Source organism: Aspergillus saccharolyticus (genome assembly GCF_003184585.1).
Source record: "Aspergillus saccharolyticus JOP 1030-1 unplaced genomic scaffold BP01scaffold_69, whole genome shotgun sequence".
NCBI classification, from domain to species: domain Eukaryota; kingdom Fungi; phylum Ascomycota; class Eurotiomycetes; order Eurotiales; family Aspergillaceae; genus Aspergillus; species Aspergillus saccharolyticus.
The window spans coordinates 92,644-109,019 of record NW_020290679.1 but is presented as its reverse complement, the minus strand read 5'-3'; the positions used below and the strand labels follow the sequence as shown (position 1 = coordinate 109,019).

Here is a 16,376-nt window from a genome sequence, read left to right as displayed (position 1 = left end):
CCTCCCCCCACCACAACCACTACCCTCGCAGCAGCAGCTGTTTCTTTATATCAATATGGCAGCCAACGCTCCTCCCTCCGCTGAGACTCTTCTCAGTGGTGCCGCCGCCCACACTCCGAAGACCGCTGAAGAAATCGCCAACCACGACCTTCTCCCCAAGTTGATCCCCTACCTTGATCGCCACTTGGTTTTCCCTCTTCTCGAATTCAGCTCCGGTGGCCAGGATGACGATAAGGAAACGATCCGTGCCAAGTATGAATTGCTCAAGCACACCAACATGACCGACTACGTCGCCAACCTGTGGAAGGAACTCAACGACTCCGATAGCATTCCCGAGGAATTCATCAAGAAGCGTGAGGAGGTTCTCGCCAAGTTGCAACACTACCAGGACCAGAGCGCCAAGATCACCGAGCTCCTGCAGGATGAGAGCGTCGTCGGCAACCTGCGCAGCGACAAGGTTGCTAACTTGAAGTTCCTCGAGGAGCAGCACGGGGTCACGGCTGAGATGGTCAACAGCCTCTTCGACTATGGTCGTTTCCAATACAGCTGTGGTAGCTATGGTAATGCCGCCGAGCTCCTCTACCAGTTCCGTGTCCTGTCCACCGACAACGACAAGGTTGCTTCTGCTACCTGGGGTAAGCTGGCCTCGGAGATCCTGACCACCAGCTGGGAGGGTGCGATGGAGGAGGTTATCAAGGTCAAGGACTCGATTGATACTCGCTTCTTCAACAACCCCCTGGGACAGCTGCAGAACCGCTCTTGGTTGATCCACTGGTCCCTGTTCCCCTTCTTCAACTACGACCCCGCTCGCGATGTCCTGACCGACCTCTTCTTCTCTCCCGCCTACATCAACACCATTCAGACCAGCTGCCCCTGGATTCTGCGGTACCTCGCCGCCGCCGTCATCACCAACCGCAACCGCGCCCACAAGAACAGCAGCGTCTATCAGAAGCAACTGAAGGATCTGATTCGGGTCGTTCGCCAGGAGGGCTACGAGTACTCCGATCCGATCACCGACTTCGTCAAGGCCTTGTATGTTGACTTCGATTTCGAGGAGGCCCAGAAGAAGCTGGGTGAGGCCGAGGATGTGTTGCGCAGCGACTTCTTCCTCGTTTCCGCTGCCGATGCTTTCATTGAGGCCGCCCGTCACCTCATCTCCGAGAGCTACTGCAAGATCCACCAGCGCATTGACATTAAGTACGTGCTAGAACGAGCGAATCTGGAAAAGGTTGTGACTAACCAGGATACTAGGGACCTGTCTACCCGCTTGGGTCTGAACCAGGATGATGGCGAGAAGTGGATCGTCAACCTGATCCGCGACACCCGAGTTGATGCCAAGATCGACTACAAGGAGGGCACTGTGATCATGAACCACCCTCCTCAGTCTGTGTACCAGCAGGTCATTGAGAAGACTAAGGGTGCATTCTTCCGGACGCAAGTTCTGAGGTGAGTTCCAGTTGAATCGCGATCAAAGGGGCTGGACTGATTCTTCCACAGCGCGGCCGTTGCGAAATAAATGACAGCACTTTGAGTTTTCTCCGAAACAAGAATTTCGTCCTTTTACCCTTCTCTTAATGGTTCTTCATGTTAGTAGTATTCCCCGCCAAGGTGCGGACTTCCTGAAATGATGGGACCAAGCAGAGTGGCATCAGGCTGGCGTTCAGGTGGTCCACTTTTCATGTCTTTCTTCTTTTCTTCCCTTTTGCTTATGTCTCTCTCCCCATGATCTGTCTATTTCCCCCTATGTATCTCCTTGTCGACATGCTTTCAGGTGCGCCTTTTTGGCGTGATGACCACGCCCCCTGGAAGAAAAGCAAAAACTAAAAGAAGTATTGTCGAAGTTTTCCACCCGGACAACTTTTTTTTACTGTAAAGGCTGGCAATCACGTGGTGAATCAGGGTGTGGACACCAGCAGGGAATTTCGGTGGTTGACTTAGCATCTTGTTGGATGGTACGTCGCACGTCCTGCATGCCTGCCTCCCACGTGATTGATTGTCTCATGCTGTTACGATGACTTAGAGATGATGGAATTGAATGTTGAAACCAGACTTGACTTTTGTGATGTGATCTCTGAGAATGTGTAGAGGAGTGTGCGGAGGTAAATCCGCCTGCTACCTCCCATGAACCGAATAGCCTTGGTCCACGGAGACCATCATCAACATTGTGTTCTTCTATCATCTTGGATCTGATCACCCCCAAACAATGCAAACCAGCAGTCCAAGACACCACGAACAAGGCAAGACTTCCTTCCTTACTCCTCCCTCTTTTTCCTCATATCAGACTCATACATTAGATACCGTAGACCTTTGGCACTGGGGAGACTATATAGAATATATTAAACCATACACCACTACCTCAACCGCCACCTCCCCCTCTTATCCCTGTGACCATCCTCCTTGGCTGTAGCCCTCATCAGCACAATCGCATTTATATACGGCTCCCCCCTGTCCCCATCTCGGTCCCCATCCTCCACATACCGCACTATAGAACTTGCCCGATCCCCGCGACTGTTGCTGCTGCTGCTGCTGCTGTTGTTGTTGTTGCTACTGGTAATAACCCCACCAGCCATACGAAGGGACTCCTGCCGTTCGTACTCGCGGGACATGGTAGCTAGGTCATCGATTTGGTCCTATCATGTTGGTGTCAAGGGGTGAGGGTTTTGCTCCATGATATGAAAGCCGGGGTAGGTGCGGGGTGGGGTGGAAGAACGAACCCTTGTGAGTGGTACGCCGGTGATGAGATAGCCTTCTCGTCCCTGTCTGCTGTCAGTAAGTGAGGGAGAGAGAGTGATGTGTTAGTTTGAGTATGTCTGGTTTTCCGGGGAATTGCAATTAAAACCAATTCTTGTTGATTGAAGGGGTTCCATGCATTGGATTGTGAGGGATTTGTGCTGTTTGTGGACTAGGGGATTGGACTTGTTTCGCGCGTGAGGGTAGTATCGTATAGCTACTTGAGTATTTATTTGCAATGATTGCACAGGAGGGGATGGAAGAGTATTGGTACTCTCACGTCAAGCATACCTGGAAGGAATAAGGACGCGCTACGGCCGATGGACCGAGGAAGTACTGGATGTGGCTGAGGACGATGTATCGGGAGAGGCCGTATCCGGGGAGCCAGTATTGTTGGATCTCTCGCGGTGGTAGCATTTTTCTGGCTGATTTGGTGGTGTTGAGGCTTGGAGGTTATGTGTGTGTGTGTGTGTGAATGTCACTATGGAGGAGAAAGTATCACCGGCTTTCAATTTTATATGTACTCAATACTAAGGTATGATCTAAAAGGTTGAAGCAGACATGACCGTAGCAACTACACCGTTCGTTCCGTGATGCATTGTATTTATGGACAGCAGGGTTACTAGATCTCAGCCTCGCTGCAGGGGAAGCCCACAGGGGCTGTTGTTCGGCTTGATGATGGCTTGCTGGCTTTGCTTGGTATGATCAATCATGCATATCGATGGTTGGATGATCCTGTGTGATCGCTTCGCTTGGCCCTACTTTACCTTCAGATATACAGTACACGCTCTTCCCAATCAATATCTTCTACTACGACCAGAATTGCCCTGATGGGGCAACTCGCTATTATTCTGTCACAGGTAATGAAGTCCCCCACCACACGGATCCAATCCTCAAGATGCTCTTCCAGAGAGATAACCCATAGCGAAGCATGTAAGAAGAGAAGGAAATTCGAGATTCATGGATAGAGCATCAGCCCTACGATTGCAGCTTACATCCAGCCAAGTGAAAAATGAACCATCCGCCTCACTCTTCCCCATCCAACCAGCACCACCCACCACCACCAGCTCTACACCGTTCTTTCGGCGTAGTGGGAGAAAAAAGTGAGGCTTGTCAGCCAGTCAACACATACCAACAAGCACAAGGCGAGATGAAAATGCAATCCGCCGCGCATTATGAAAGTATGCGCTGGTGGAAATGTTCCTTTACTGAACTCCTCGGCGTGCGATGCCGTTCGCTTGACCTGGATATGTTGCTACGGGATTCTGAGCGTGTATGCAGTGTTGGTGTGGCTGTTTTATTTTCACGAAAAGAATGGATCGCGCTTGGTTGGTTCTGTAGCTGTTGATTTCTTAGTGGGATCAAGGTTGCTTGATAGTAGCTAGCTGTGGTGTGAAACTTGATGGATGGATGAATGGATGGATGGATGGTGGGTTTAGTTTGCGAAAGGTTACTGTACTATAGAGCTCTAATAGGGTGGTTATGCCTCCTCTGATTTCGAAATTAGGAAACCAGGGGGGTTTTTGCATTTAGTTGTATTGCTGTTTTCAGCTTAAATTGTGCGATGATGGGCACTTCTCCTTCATCTTGCTGAGGTTGTGGAGAAAAGCCGCTCAGTCCTCAGTCAGAATGGTCATCCCAACCGCACGTTACATAAGTCTCACTCTCAATGATGTCGATCATGACATATAGCAGGATCGTGGGATTCAGAGGGAGACGCGAGATGGTGGTATCCAGGATTAGGGCGTATAAATGGAGCTGCAGGCATAAAGAAATGACATAGTACGGAGATCCAACTCAACCTGCTGATCCATCAAGCCAGATCACCAGCTACCAAGCTCAAGAGCAAAAGAAAATTCAACCACCAAAACGCTTCTTGAATTACTGTCTATGATCTTTTCGTGACTCATCCCAGACAAAAAAGGCGCACTGCAAAATATCATGCATGAAACCATCTCGTACCATTAGTTGCCCTCCGGGGGAACATATGGGTTCACAAGCATGTCGCTGAATCTGTCCATTTATTAGCATCGCAACTAAATGGGTGTCTGTGCGTAGACATTGCCGGTCATAACATACTTCTCAAGCTTCTCCTTCCCTCTTACTTCCTCCACCAACAAAGGCATCCGAACAACGTTGAAGTCCTCATAGAGCTCCTCAATCTGCTCGAGGTACTTCTTTTGCATCTTCCTGCGGGCGTTGCACTGTTCGCACTCGCTGCCCTGCTTGGGGAACAAAAGTTGGTTAACGACGATGGAATGGGTATCGATATTGTAGCTGGTCAACTCCTGAATCATGCGCTCGGTCTCGTATAGGGAAAGGAACTCGGCGATACAGACGCAGACGAAAGTGGTCAAGTCGGCATCCTTGAATTGAGAGTTGACCTCGCTGATCACCTCCCGGAGAGACTCCATCTTCTGCAACATCTCATCCATGTTCGCACCGCCGGGAAGACCGCCACGAGAACCCAGAAAAGTATTGAGCATAGGGCCGAACTGGGAGGATAGCTGCGACAGTTTCGACAGAGCTTTCTCGAGGACGCTAGGGAATTGGAGAAAGCGGAGCGTGTGGCCGGTGGGCGCGGTGTCGAAAACGATAACCTCGTAGGACATGGACTTGACTTGCTTCAAGACCTCAGCGAAGGACATGGCCTCATCAACCCCAGGAATCTAGTAAGATTGTCCGTTAGCCATGTGAGCTCATGATACATGTGCGCGAAAGTCATAGCAGGTTCGAAGCGTACGCTGAAAGCCAGATCCTGCATCATGCCTCCCATACCCATCCCAGATAGAGGATCATCTCCCTGACCCTCACCACTAGCCAAAAGGTCCTGAATGCTGCCATTGGGGTCGATCTCCATGGCGCTCAGGTTGGTGTAACCATCGATTAACCGAGCCTCCTTTCCAAATTTCTGTCCAAAGGCATCGCTCAGGTTGTGTGCGGGGTCGGTGGAGATGAGGAGGACGGATTTGCGGACTTTAGCCAGCTGAATGGCAAGCGAGCAAGAGGTCGTGGTCTTGCCGACACCTCCCTTACCACCGACGAAGATCCAGCGCAAGGTTTTCTGATTGACGACCGACTGGAGCGTAGGCTCCATAAGGTCGTCGCTATGTACGACAGCGGAAGACATGGTAGGAGGTCGAGAGAATAGGTCGGGGTCGTGAATTGATTGTGTACCTGGTCTAGAGGAGGGGGCGAAAAGGAGTTGATCGTTAGCGCTGTAACAAGTTGCGATATTTGCCTCCGTTTAAGCTTGGACTCACCGCGTACGGACTTCCCGCCGAGTGCTGAAACCTTCGGATAGGGCGGTGGATGGGATTCGAGAAGTTTCGCAAAATGACCGGAGCTGCGTCAACCCGCTGCGAGTAAGTAAAGTATGAGTGAGTCCGGAACAGTAGCGATTGCTCAGGCGGCACGTGTTGGAGTCATCAGTCCATATGCTGCCTCAGGCAGAAAACAACCCCGCGCACTGACTATCGCTCCCCATCGCTTCAAATCACCCGGTGCGCGACATGAATGTGTCAAATTATGAGACCCTCAGCAACGGCTAGTAGCGAAACTGGTTAGAGGAACTTTCTTGGGACACACCCTCAAACACAGTGCGTTCTATTCGGCTTCGGTAAAATGCCATGCCGGGCTCCTGATCGCTTAGAATGCCTCCGGAAAGTCTTCAATCGTGCGACTACTATCAGGAGAGACTCGACCGGTATTGAGCTTGACAGGCATTTTGAATGGTCCGAACAAGCTTTACTTCCTGTCCCTCCCTGAAATATTTTGAATGCCGCTAGCGACAAAGTGAAGGGCCCTCACAGCTATGCTGGAGCTACGGGATATCAGTTAAAAATACCTGCCTGGAAGTTAGTCTATATTCGCCATGAAGTGCATGAGTAATGGGGTGCTGGCAAGCAAGGTATATCTAATTGCCCATGGCAGCGTCAAGTCTCTCCACAACTGAAGCTCTATAGTATGCCATCATTCCATATATTGTCAGGAAATAAGCTCTTCCGCACAGCAAAGGACATATGGCATACGAGTCACAGCTGAGGTCATTCTTGTCCGGACGGTTGTCTCGCTTCAACATGGCTCGATAGAAACCAGCTGTATCGTGGTCGCCTCATGGCATCGTCGAATGGCAAAGATGGACTTTCGCCCAAGCTAATAGCTTCTACAGCGATCGCAAATGAGAAATGCATCCGTTGAATGTTGGGCCCGGTCTCGATATCTTCCTATAGGCGGGTTACAAGATCCGGTGCTAGAATCACTTGTTCTAATCACTCCACCAGGAAGACTAACGAGTAATCAAGTACAATCACTGGTTGCATCTACAAACATCGTCAGACTTGGATCCACGTGTTTGCCTCCCCCCGCCCTCCAAGAAATTACAGAGTACACAGTATGCAGAGCAAGCCATGTCGATGATTGAGACCTTCCGACTACGACACGGAGCACCTTATACCTCGAATTTGAGTCATAGTACAGTACATTACATACATGAAATGGTATGTAAGCTGCGAGAACACCGCCAGTGATCTATCATGCAGCTTTGAGCTGTCTAGACTCTAGCCTGACCTTTGCAGGGGGAATGCACTTGCGTGCCTATACTCCGTTTTGGGGGGGGGGGGGGGGGGGGCGCTAAGGGGATTAAGCCTCCCGCACTTGGAGACCCGGCTCTGGATGCCAGTGAGGTGGACTTGGGAGGTGCCTGGAAAGTCTAAGTGAACGCCAACAAAAGTTCGGACCTCGGACTTCAGAGAGACCATGAACGGCAAGAACAACAAGAAAAAGGAAAACTTGGGAGAAGCGATCATCTATCGCCATCGATCATCGACTACTATCGACTATCGACTATCGATAGGTGTGTTCTGGCCGGGCTTTGGGGCTCCATGTGGAGAGAGTCAAGACTACAAACTTACTCCCCCCTCCAAGGCTGCCCACCTCCTCAATCCTCGGCATGGAAGGCTCAAATCATCTGGCCGAGTCCGATCATCCATCCAAATGGGGTGGCAAAAAGGCTTCGACAGAACCTGTTTCGATGCGAATGAGATACCGCAACAGCGACATCACGTGATAGATATCCACGGGACGAATGTTCCGGAGCATTGCGTCATTGAGGATCCTCCAATCATCGGAAAGATGTGTCACCCAACGTTCCGAGGAAAGATTCCCCCTGAAACCAGCAGAACAGGTTAACGGTGGAAATGGAGCCGAGATGGGAAGGGGATAAGAGGGGGGCCGGAGGAGGGGAGGTGAATAACTTGCTTGAGCCAATCGTAAGCCCTGGGAAGCAGGCCGTCAGTGAGCCATTCAACCAATTCAAAGCATTCATGCCGGGCGATTCATGTCACCCTCAACTGCAGTCTCGACCACTGAATCGCCGCAGATCCTGACCGCCCTGCAGCCGGACAAACATGGCGTCCGATCCATGATTCGTTGAGGCGGGCGGGGCTCACAGAAAGGCCCGTGAGTGGTTGGACTAGGTAGACTAAGTGGGGCGGACTTTAGTTGGACATCGAAGGAAAATTCCTGTCGTCGTCACCGTGATCTCATCCATTGCTGCCAAATCAAACCCCCTTCCACTTCATGAATGGCAATCTGCTTTTGACTGACTGGGGTTGTTGCACGCCATACAGTGACAGTAGTACCAAGCTACGAGTGAAGAACTAAGTAGATAGTGGTTGCAGTCATTGTTTCTCAACTACCCCTGGATAGCAAAGCAACATTCCTGATCTTAAGAAGAAGTTTGTCGAAAAAGACTGTCCTTGTCCTCGGTTGTGTAGAAAACTCGCCAGTCCTTCCACCCATCATCTCAACAACCGTGTCCACCCGGATTCCACTTGTCGCATTGGTTGAAAGGTATTCCCGGGAGCCCACTGTATCCAAAACCCAAGTTCTTCTTTCCAAGTAAGGGCCAGCCAGCATTCGCCTGCATAATCATCCACTCAATTCAAAGCATTCGAGGGTTAGTCTTGATTTTTCCCTGGTCTAATCAATTTTTCCATTTTTTCTTTTTGGTTGGTCCTTTTTTTTCCCCTCTGGGTCTCCTTTTCTTCCCGTTGGCTATCAATAATCTATTCCGAAGACTTTGGAAGAATCTGCCCTGAGACAGATACAGTAACCAAAAGGAAAGGGAAGGCGAAATTTAAAAATGAAGAATAACAGAAGGCTCAGTAGATATCAGAAACCTGCAATTCAAGGATCAACCGCAAAAAGCAAGCATCCAGAAAATCGAGAGATCCAAAAGAGGACCAAACCATTCATCACAATAAATGTTCTGTGTCTGCATCTTGTCGAGGTTGCACTTTTGGCCGGTACCCGTGGGCTTTTTGTAGTTCAGGGTTGCATGGTTCCGGACGTGACATAATAAGAAGAAAGAAAAGAAGGAAAAATATCATTTTAGGCTAGGCTTAGCTCACGACATTCGACCGACCGCCCTCCCTCTTTCCCTCCCTCCCCCTCCCCTAAAACTAAGACTTCTCCGGGTCCTGCCTACGTCACAACTTTTCTTTCTTCCATTTCCACCCATTTCACACTACTACTACTACTTACTATCATCGTTCATCTTACTTACTTACGCAGTCCAGTGACCCTCTCCCGGGTTGAACTACACTGTACACCCCCAGTCGATTATCCCGCGACTGAACATCCGGACAACAACAGTTCGATTGACCAGAGAGTCGGCTTCGAGCCTTGCTTTCTCTCTTCTTTCTAACCTGTATCTGTTATCTTTGTTCCAGTTGTCGCCCTCTGTTCTGGTCTTTGCCACTTCATCCACTCGCTCTTAGCCCTTATTTTTCTTTTATTTTTCTCCTGCCCTTCCATCCCTCCCCCAAAAAGTCACCTGCCAACCTCCCTCGCTTTTAATATACCGACCACCCTCTCCCCCCCCCTTTCGAGATTATGTCTGCGATTGTCGCTACGACTATTTCGACCAGCCTGCCGAATAATCCATCGCATCGTAATTCATCGCCCATGGATGTGAAGAAAGCAGGTCTCGAGAGCGAAGGTGAGTGTGTGTGTCATAATGGAGTTTGATTCCTCCGTGTGTGCGCGCGAAATCGCAGTACTTTGCCTTAAATGCAAAATCGCTGTTGTATTCTGCATTTCTCCCTATGTTCATCTTGTTAAGTCTTGGCCTGTTTGGGCTTGGTTGTACGCCACTGTTCCTCAAATGTTTTTGTTCAACGCTTTCGCCGTCGGGATGACCTCACAATTGGCGTCATCGATGGCTATCGTTATCAGATCCCCTTCTCACATCCTTACCCGTCTTTGCGACCCGGACACAACATCGTCGTTCGCATCACAGACCCTTCATCCCCTCATCGTTGATTGATCTATCATCGTCGTCGCGCTTTGGGCTTTATTCGTTCCTCTTGACTGCCTTACTGACGCGATCTCTCTTTGCGTGACAGACTCGCGGGCGCCGTCCTCGGATGTCAAAGACTCGAAGCCTGATGTAGAATCCCAAACCTCGTTGGCACCTCCTCCGCGACCAGCCATCACAAGTGCTACTGATACCCCCGACTACTTCAACTCTGTCCATAATCCCTTCTCTCTGGAGCCCAACCCCTTTGAGCAGTCCTTCAGTGGCGGTGGTTCTGGCGAAACTCCAGGCAAATCTATACTTCCTCCTGTTGCAGCCCTCACCTCACCAGCCCTGCCAGGCACCACTTCAGCCGGTGGCGGCTACGGTTGGTCCAACTCGTTGCGCTCTGGGCCGCTGAGCCCAGCCATGCTCGCCGGTCCGACTGGCCCCAATGATTACTTCGATAGTATCGGTCGGGGATTCCCTACTCCCAACGAATCCTCCCTTCGTACTGGCCTGACTCCTGGTGGAGGAGGCTCTATGTTCCCTGCTCCTAGTCCCAACTCTCAGGCCCTCCTCCAACAGCTGCAAAGCGGTGGTGCGACGCCATCTACCATTGAGTTCCACCGTACTGCGCTGAATGCGAAGAAGAACAGCCTTAATGGTCCTACATCTAATCCGGCCGTTGAATCCGATCCCTCATCACAGACTTCCACTATGGATATGAAACCGAACCCGCCACCGGGAGCCGATCCCTTTGGTCACCACGATGCTGCGGACGCAGCCAATGGACTGTTCATGCTAGCCAAGGGTGGACAGGGTAACCCGAACCAATTTCCTGTAGCCAACCAGACATCGATCCAGCCGCAGAATATCCAATCCACTGAGCAGCCGCTGAACGCAGCCGCTGATCGACGGAACTCGCAGAACATCAATGGCTTGGCCCAGGGCGGCCGGTCCTCAAGTGATGCGTCTGACATGCAGGGGGAACAAACGAAGCCTGCTGCTAAGGGTAAGGCTAAGAAGGCTACTGCCGCGAAAACTGGTGCTGCCACGAACAACAGACGCAAGGCCGAGGATACTCCCAAGGGAGCCAACAAGAAGGCAAAAACGAGTATCAGCGGTAGTACCGAACCTCCTTCGGATGTTCCAGACTCAGAGGAGGACGAAGATGATATGAAGAAGAAGGGCACGACAGACACGAAGAAAATGACTGATGAAGAAAAGAGAAAGAATTTCCTGGAAAGGAACAGGTGAGCCAAAACATCTGATACTCGTTTGCATTTAATGGGCAACACTAACAGCTTTGCCAGGGTCGCGGCTCTAAAATGTCGTCAACGGAAGAAGCAGTGGCTGGCTAACCTTCAGGCTAAAGTTGAACTTTTCACCTCGGAGAATGATGCACTCACCGCCACTGTCACTCAGTTGCGGGAAGAGATTGTCAACCTCAAGACTCTATTGCTAGCGCACAAGGATTGCCCAGTCTCGCAAGCTCAAGGTCTTGGCCCTCTAATGATGAACGGCATGGCGACCGGATTCGACGCCCATCCGTATAATATCCCAAGTCAGATGGGCATGCAAGGGCCGCCGATTCCTGCCCAAGGGCTCCGACGATAATGAGCCGTGTACACGATAATTTACTGCTATGATTAGCTTTTGGACCATACGGACCGCACTAAACTTTGCAGAGAGCAGATGCCATATCGGTGCCAGTCCAGCAAGGCTTCTTTTTCAGGCTCTGTATTGTTGGCTATTTGTGTCCCATGCTTCTCCTGTTATATTTTCCACATTCTTCATTCTCTTCTGCCTTTGCTTCTTAAAAGGGGTTTTCTTCGGGGTTACCGGGGGCTTTTTATTTCATGGGTTACGTTAGGATTGCCAGGGATTGCTGCCTTTTTTAGCGTGTCTTACTAGGGAACAATGACATGGATGCTACTGCTATTGAGACTTCTATCTCTCAACGGACTACCACGCATCAGTTTGAACATATATAAATCCACTTCTCGGTCCATCATCTACCCCTCTATACGGTCATCTATCTATCAAATCCGTACCTACAATATGTAATGATAACTTGATCGCCTTGCTGGTTACCAACACGGTATGTGATTAGCTCTACCACTAGTTGGCTCTCATAACAAATGAGGAAGCGCAGGTAATACGCAGTGATCTCGATTCCTGCAGTCAATGCAAAGATACTGGGAAGTAGGCAATGCTTTAGAATGCGTGCTACAGGATATGTAACTACTAATACTGAGATACCTCAGGTAGCAAGTGAAGGCTTGGCGGGCTGCGGCAAACCACTCAAACCGGACAAACAAAAACACACCCGCATCGGGGGTTTCCTTTCCTAAGCGGCGGCCTGGGCTGGGACATCAATGCGCATTCCCCGACACCCCGAAGATTTGGGGGAGTTCATGCGATAAATTTACGAAGCGGCCTCAACACTGGTGTAGGACGCCATGTCTTGCTCTACAAAGAACCAGTGAAGTGGAATCTCTCAACACATGCCTTCCACTGCTCGCCACATTCACCCTCAGGCCTATACTACCCAACCCTCTTTGATCTAGCTGCTTGACAGCTTGACTATTCCTGACCGGCGAATCTCGATTCAGCTTCGACCACAACGGCTCGCCCAGAGCTAGCGATCAGACTCTGATAACAACATAAGACCATGTCCGCTCGTCAATCCGCGCGACCACGGCGCATCGACGATGCGCTCTCGCAGCTCGTCGACTCCCTCACCCCTCCGCTATCGCATGCAGATCTCCGGGGCGAGTACGAAGGAGATGCGGAGGAAGCCTTGGCCGCAGCGGAAGAACGACGACACCAAAAGTATCTCGAGCGCTCATGGCACATCCTAAATTCCTACACCAGCCCCTCGAATGACCTAGCATCACCGTCCGGTTCCATAGCATACGGCGTCAACCGCCGCGGGAGTTTAGCCGGCGGCGAGAATGTCAACAACGCGGTGGACCTCATTAAGCGGAAGCTTCTACGCGAAAACGACAGCCCCGAGCAAGCAGTACGGTTCTCCAATCTCTACTCGCGTCTATTGACCCAGCCGGTCCTGTCTCAGAAATGGGCGATCCTCTTTCTCCTCTACCGACTTTCGAGCACCGATGATTATGAAGAGCCTGGGATTGAGGAGAGCGTCAGCAGGAGCCCTCAGTTCGAACCGGCAGGCCTGAACAACATGATGTACAAGGGCCAGAGGATGAACCCAGGCCGCAGCAGGGTAATGGAGTTTTCGGATGAGGATGGGCCGGCTGTCAGCTCGTCGGCATCTCAGATCCCTGCGCGGGCGGAGCGGCAGGCTGCGCTAAGACGGCAGCAGGAGATAAACGCGGAGAGGGAGCCAGAGCCAGAGCCGGAGACATCTGCACCAGCGGCAAGAGCCAGAGAGGCGCGGACTACACGCAGTCGTGCCAATACCGGGGTGCGAGAGCCACCTCCCGAAGAACCGAAGCCCGTGCAGTCCGAGCAGGATTCAGAACAGGAACAGAAACCCAATGTACCTCTTGAAGAGGGGCTTCTCCGTGACCTTCCCTTCAATTTACAGGGATTGTCCTCCTCGAACTTGCAATTCGCTTCGACGACGATTCTGAACTTGCCCCCCTCTCTACCAGTGCCCATTATCTCCTTGCTGAATTGCCTTGCTGAACCGTGCCTGCTGTACCGCGGCATATCGGCGTTCGTAGGAAGCACAACGAGTGGGCTTCTGAGTCAAAGTCTCCAGGCGGCTCTTTCCAATGAGCTTCGCTCTTATCTGGGACTAATCGCCACCTTGGAAGGAGAGATTCGGCGGGCGTTGGCCTCACCACCAGACGCCAATGATTTGAGAAGCGCTACGAAGACCGGTGTCACGCTGAAGCGATGTGTTGTGTGGACAAGGGACGCGACGATGGCGCTACGGCTGATGAATTTGATTGTTGAGGAAGCACAACGTAAGTACCTCCACTTCTGCAAAACAGCTTGCCCCTCTAAATTTGTGCTTGTAGACAAGAAAGGCGGCCAGCTGATTTCTTTGATCCACGGCTTCTCGACTTCGCACGGCGATCCCTTCGTGGGTGCATTCGCGGAAAAGCTTCTCTCCCATGTGACACAACCTTTCTATGATATGCTACGGTCTTGGATCTATGACGGTGAACTGTCAGATCCGTATAAAGAGTTTTTTGTGGTCGAGCCAGAATCTAGACCCAACATTGATCCGCGTCGAACCGCAACTAGTGTCTGGGACGACAAGTACCAGCTCGACGATGAAATGGTGCCGTCGATCATAACCCAGGACTTTGCGAAGAAAATATTCCTGATTGGCAAGTCTCTAAACTTCATTCGGTACGGCTGCGGGGACTCTGGATGGGTCGAGGACTACTCCAAAGAAGCCTCGAAAGAGCTGCACTATGGCGATACGGCTGGCCTCGAGGCATCGATTGATGAAGCCTACAAGACCACAATGGCGCGGCTGATCCACCTCATGGACGATAAATTCAAGCTTTTCGACCACCTTCGAGCGCTGAAGAGTTATATGTTGCTGGGCCAAGGTGATTTTATTGCCCTGTTGATGGAATCGCTGGCCTCTAACCTTGATCGACCGGCCAACTCGCAGTACAGACATACTCTGACTGCGCAGCTAGAACATGCAATCCGCGCATCTAATGCGCAGTATGACTCACCAGATGTACTCCGACGATTGGATGCCCGCATGTTAGAGTACAGCCATGGCGAAAGCGGCTGGGACTGTTTCACACTTGAGTATAAGGTTGATGCTCCAGTGGACGTGGTCATTACACCATATGCGTTGACTCAGTACCTAAAGGTGTTCAACTTCCTTTGGCGCATCAAGCGCGTCGAATTCGCTCTGGGAAGCACTTGGCGCCGGTGCATGACGGGCGCCCGCGGCGTGCTTGGTAGTGTCGACGACAAAGTTGGCTCAGATTGGAAGAAAGCACGATGCGTCATTGCGGAGATGATCCACTTCGTTTGCCAACTCCAGTTCTATATTCTCTTTGAAGTCATTGAGGCCGGTTGGGATAAACTGCAAGCGTCCATCTCTAAGCCCGGCTGCACACTGGACGACCTGATCGAGGCACACAACGAATATCTCAAATCCATCACGCGAAAGGGTCTCTTGAGCTCCTCCAAAAGCTCATCCTCCAGTTCCACTAGCAGTTCACAGGAGGAGGATTTTCTCAACCAACTTCACTACATCTTGAAGATCATGCTTGCCTATAAAGACGCCGTGGACGGTCTCTACTCTTTCTCTGTCGCCGAGTTCACTCGCAGACAGGAGCTTAGCGCGAAAATTGAGACCCGCACAGCTCAGGGCCGTTGGGGCCTCACCGATGACGATATTCTTCCATCCTCTGCGCGACTTACCAGAGCCCACAAAGACTCGGTTTCCTCGAACATGTCCCCGTCTCTGGCAGCATATACCCCCAACCTCGGAGGCGATGAGATCGGCTCCCCAGTATCGCTCGCAAATCCTGGTGATCTTTCTGCAGATGATCAGATGCTCGCAAGTCTACAGGGCCGCCTCCGTGACCTCTCGGCAGAATTTCGAACCCGCCTTAACGTGTTCCTGGGCGATCTCGCCTACCAGTCGAACGTGGATATGCGCTTCCTTGGCGTGGTGATGAACTTCAACGATGTCTACCAACCGATCCGGAAACGACGGAGCGCTGCAGGTGGAAGCTCGCGCGACAAGCAGAGAGCGAGACGAAGGGCGGCGGCTGCAAATGATGGCGCAACCGCCGCGACGGAAGGTAGCAGCACAGTGTCTGCGTCCAAGGAACAACCAGCCCGACGGGAGAAGAAACCTTCGAGTACGGGAGGGAATGGGAATGATAGCAGTAGTGCGAACTGATTTGCGCGGGTTTTCTTGGGTTTGGTTGGATTGACGTTGAAGGGCTAGATTACTGGCAGAAGGGGGAGTTTTCTCGGGGTATTATTATATGGTTCCAGTTCAAGTGATGGGCTTATTGTGTATTGTGGTTTGCCTCATAGGACGGCGCTTGACTGTGTGTCCTCTTATACGGTTATGAAATGGCTTGGAGAGGAATGACATGGCAACAGCACAAAAGCATGTATATGTACATACATAGTTCGTTGTAAGCTTAATGATGACGATGATGATGATGATGATGATGATGATGAATCCTGCAGTGATTGGTGTCAGAGACTTTGGATGGAGTACAAATTAACAATAATTGAGACGAAGTGTTGTATTGCTATTGGGTATTTTTGCATATCTCAAGGAGTATAGCATCCATGGCAAAGAGCTCTCTGCCTAGATCTCATGTATAACCCATATCTAGGTATACTGTAAGTCAGTATTTACTAG

At 51.0% G+C, this 16,376-nt stretch overlaps 5 protein-coding genes across 5 annotated transcripts; 3 read left to right on the top strand and 2 right to left on the bottom strand.

Moving 5' to 3' along the window:
* BP01DRAFT_213045 (eukaryotic translation initiation factor 3 subunit E) lies at positions 1 to 1,690 on the top strand. The gene is made up of 3 exons (XM_025571089.1): positions 1 to 1,197; positions 1,252 to 1,446; positions 1,498 to 1,690. Exons 1-3 carry the CDS (start codon positions 56 to 58, stop codon positions 1,514 to 1,516), a joined length of 1,356 nt encoding a protein of 451 aa, XP_025426428.1. The 5' UTR covers positions 1 to 55; the 3' UTR covers positions 1,517 to 1,690.
* Positions 1,691 to 2,543: 853 nt separating this feature from the next.
* Positions 2,544 to 3,132, bottom strand: BP01DRAFT_280178 (uncharacterized protein; the record flags this gene model as incomplete). The annotated part of the gene is made up of 3 exons (XM_025571435.1): positions 2,544 to 2,630; positions 2,715 to 2,756; positions 3,022 to 3,132. Coding segments are annotated over 3 exons (240 nt in total), but the record flags the coding sequence as incomplete, so codon positions are not given.
* A 1,562-nt stretch (positions 3,133 to 4,694) lies between these two features.
* Positions 4,695 to 5,860, bottom strand: BP01DRAFT_387363 (ArsA family ATPase; the record flags this gene model as incomplete). Its single annotated transcript, XM_025577734.1, has 3 exons — positions 4,695 to 4,743; positions 4,810 to 5,399; positions 5,474 to 5,860. 3 exons carry the CDS (start codon positions 5,858 to 5,860, stop codon positions 4,695 to 4,697), a joined length of 1,026 nt encoding a protein of 341 aa, XP_025426426.1.
* A 3,742-nt stretch (positions 5,861 to 9,602) lies between these two features.
* atfA (bZIP transcription factor atfA) lies at positions 9,603 to 11,979 on the top strand. The gene is made up of 3 exons (XM_025576116.1): positions 9,603 to 9,733; positions 10,140 to 11,286; positions 11,347 to 11,979. The coding sequence occupies exons 1-3, from the start codon at positions 9,628 to 9,630 to the stop codon at positions 11,648 to 11,650; spliced, it is 1,557 nt and encodes a 518-aa protein (XP_025426425.1). The 5' UTR covers positions 9,603 to 9,627; the 3' UTR covers positions 11,651 to 11,979.
* A 443-nt stretch (positions 11,980 to 12,422) lies between these two features.
* On the top strand, positions 12,423 to 16,166 carry BP01DRAFT_419466 (tubulin gamma complex associated family protein). Its single transcript, XM_025579410.1, has 2 exons — positions 12,423 to 13,980; positions 14,035 to 16,166. Exons 1-2 carry the CDS (start codon positions 12,708 to 12,710, stop codon positions 15,897 to 15,899), a joined length of 3,138 nt encoding a protein of 1,045 aa, XP_025426424.1. The 5' UTR covers positions 12,423 to 12,707; the 3' UTR covers positions 15,900 to 16,166.
* The last annotated feature ends 210 nt before the right edge of the window (positions 16,167 to 16,376 follow it).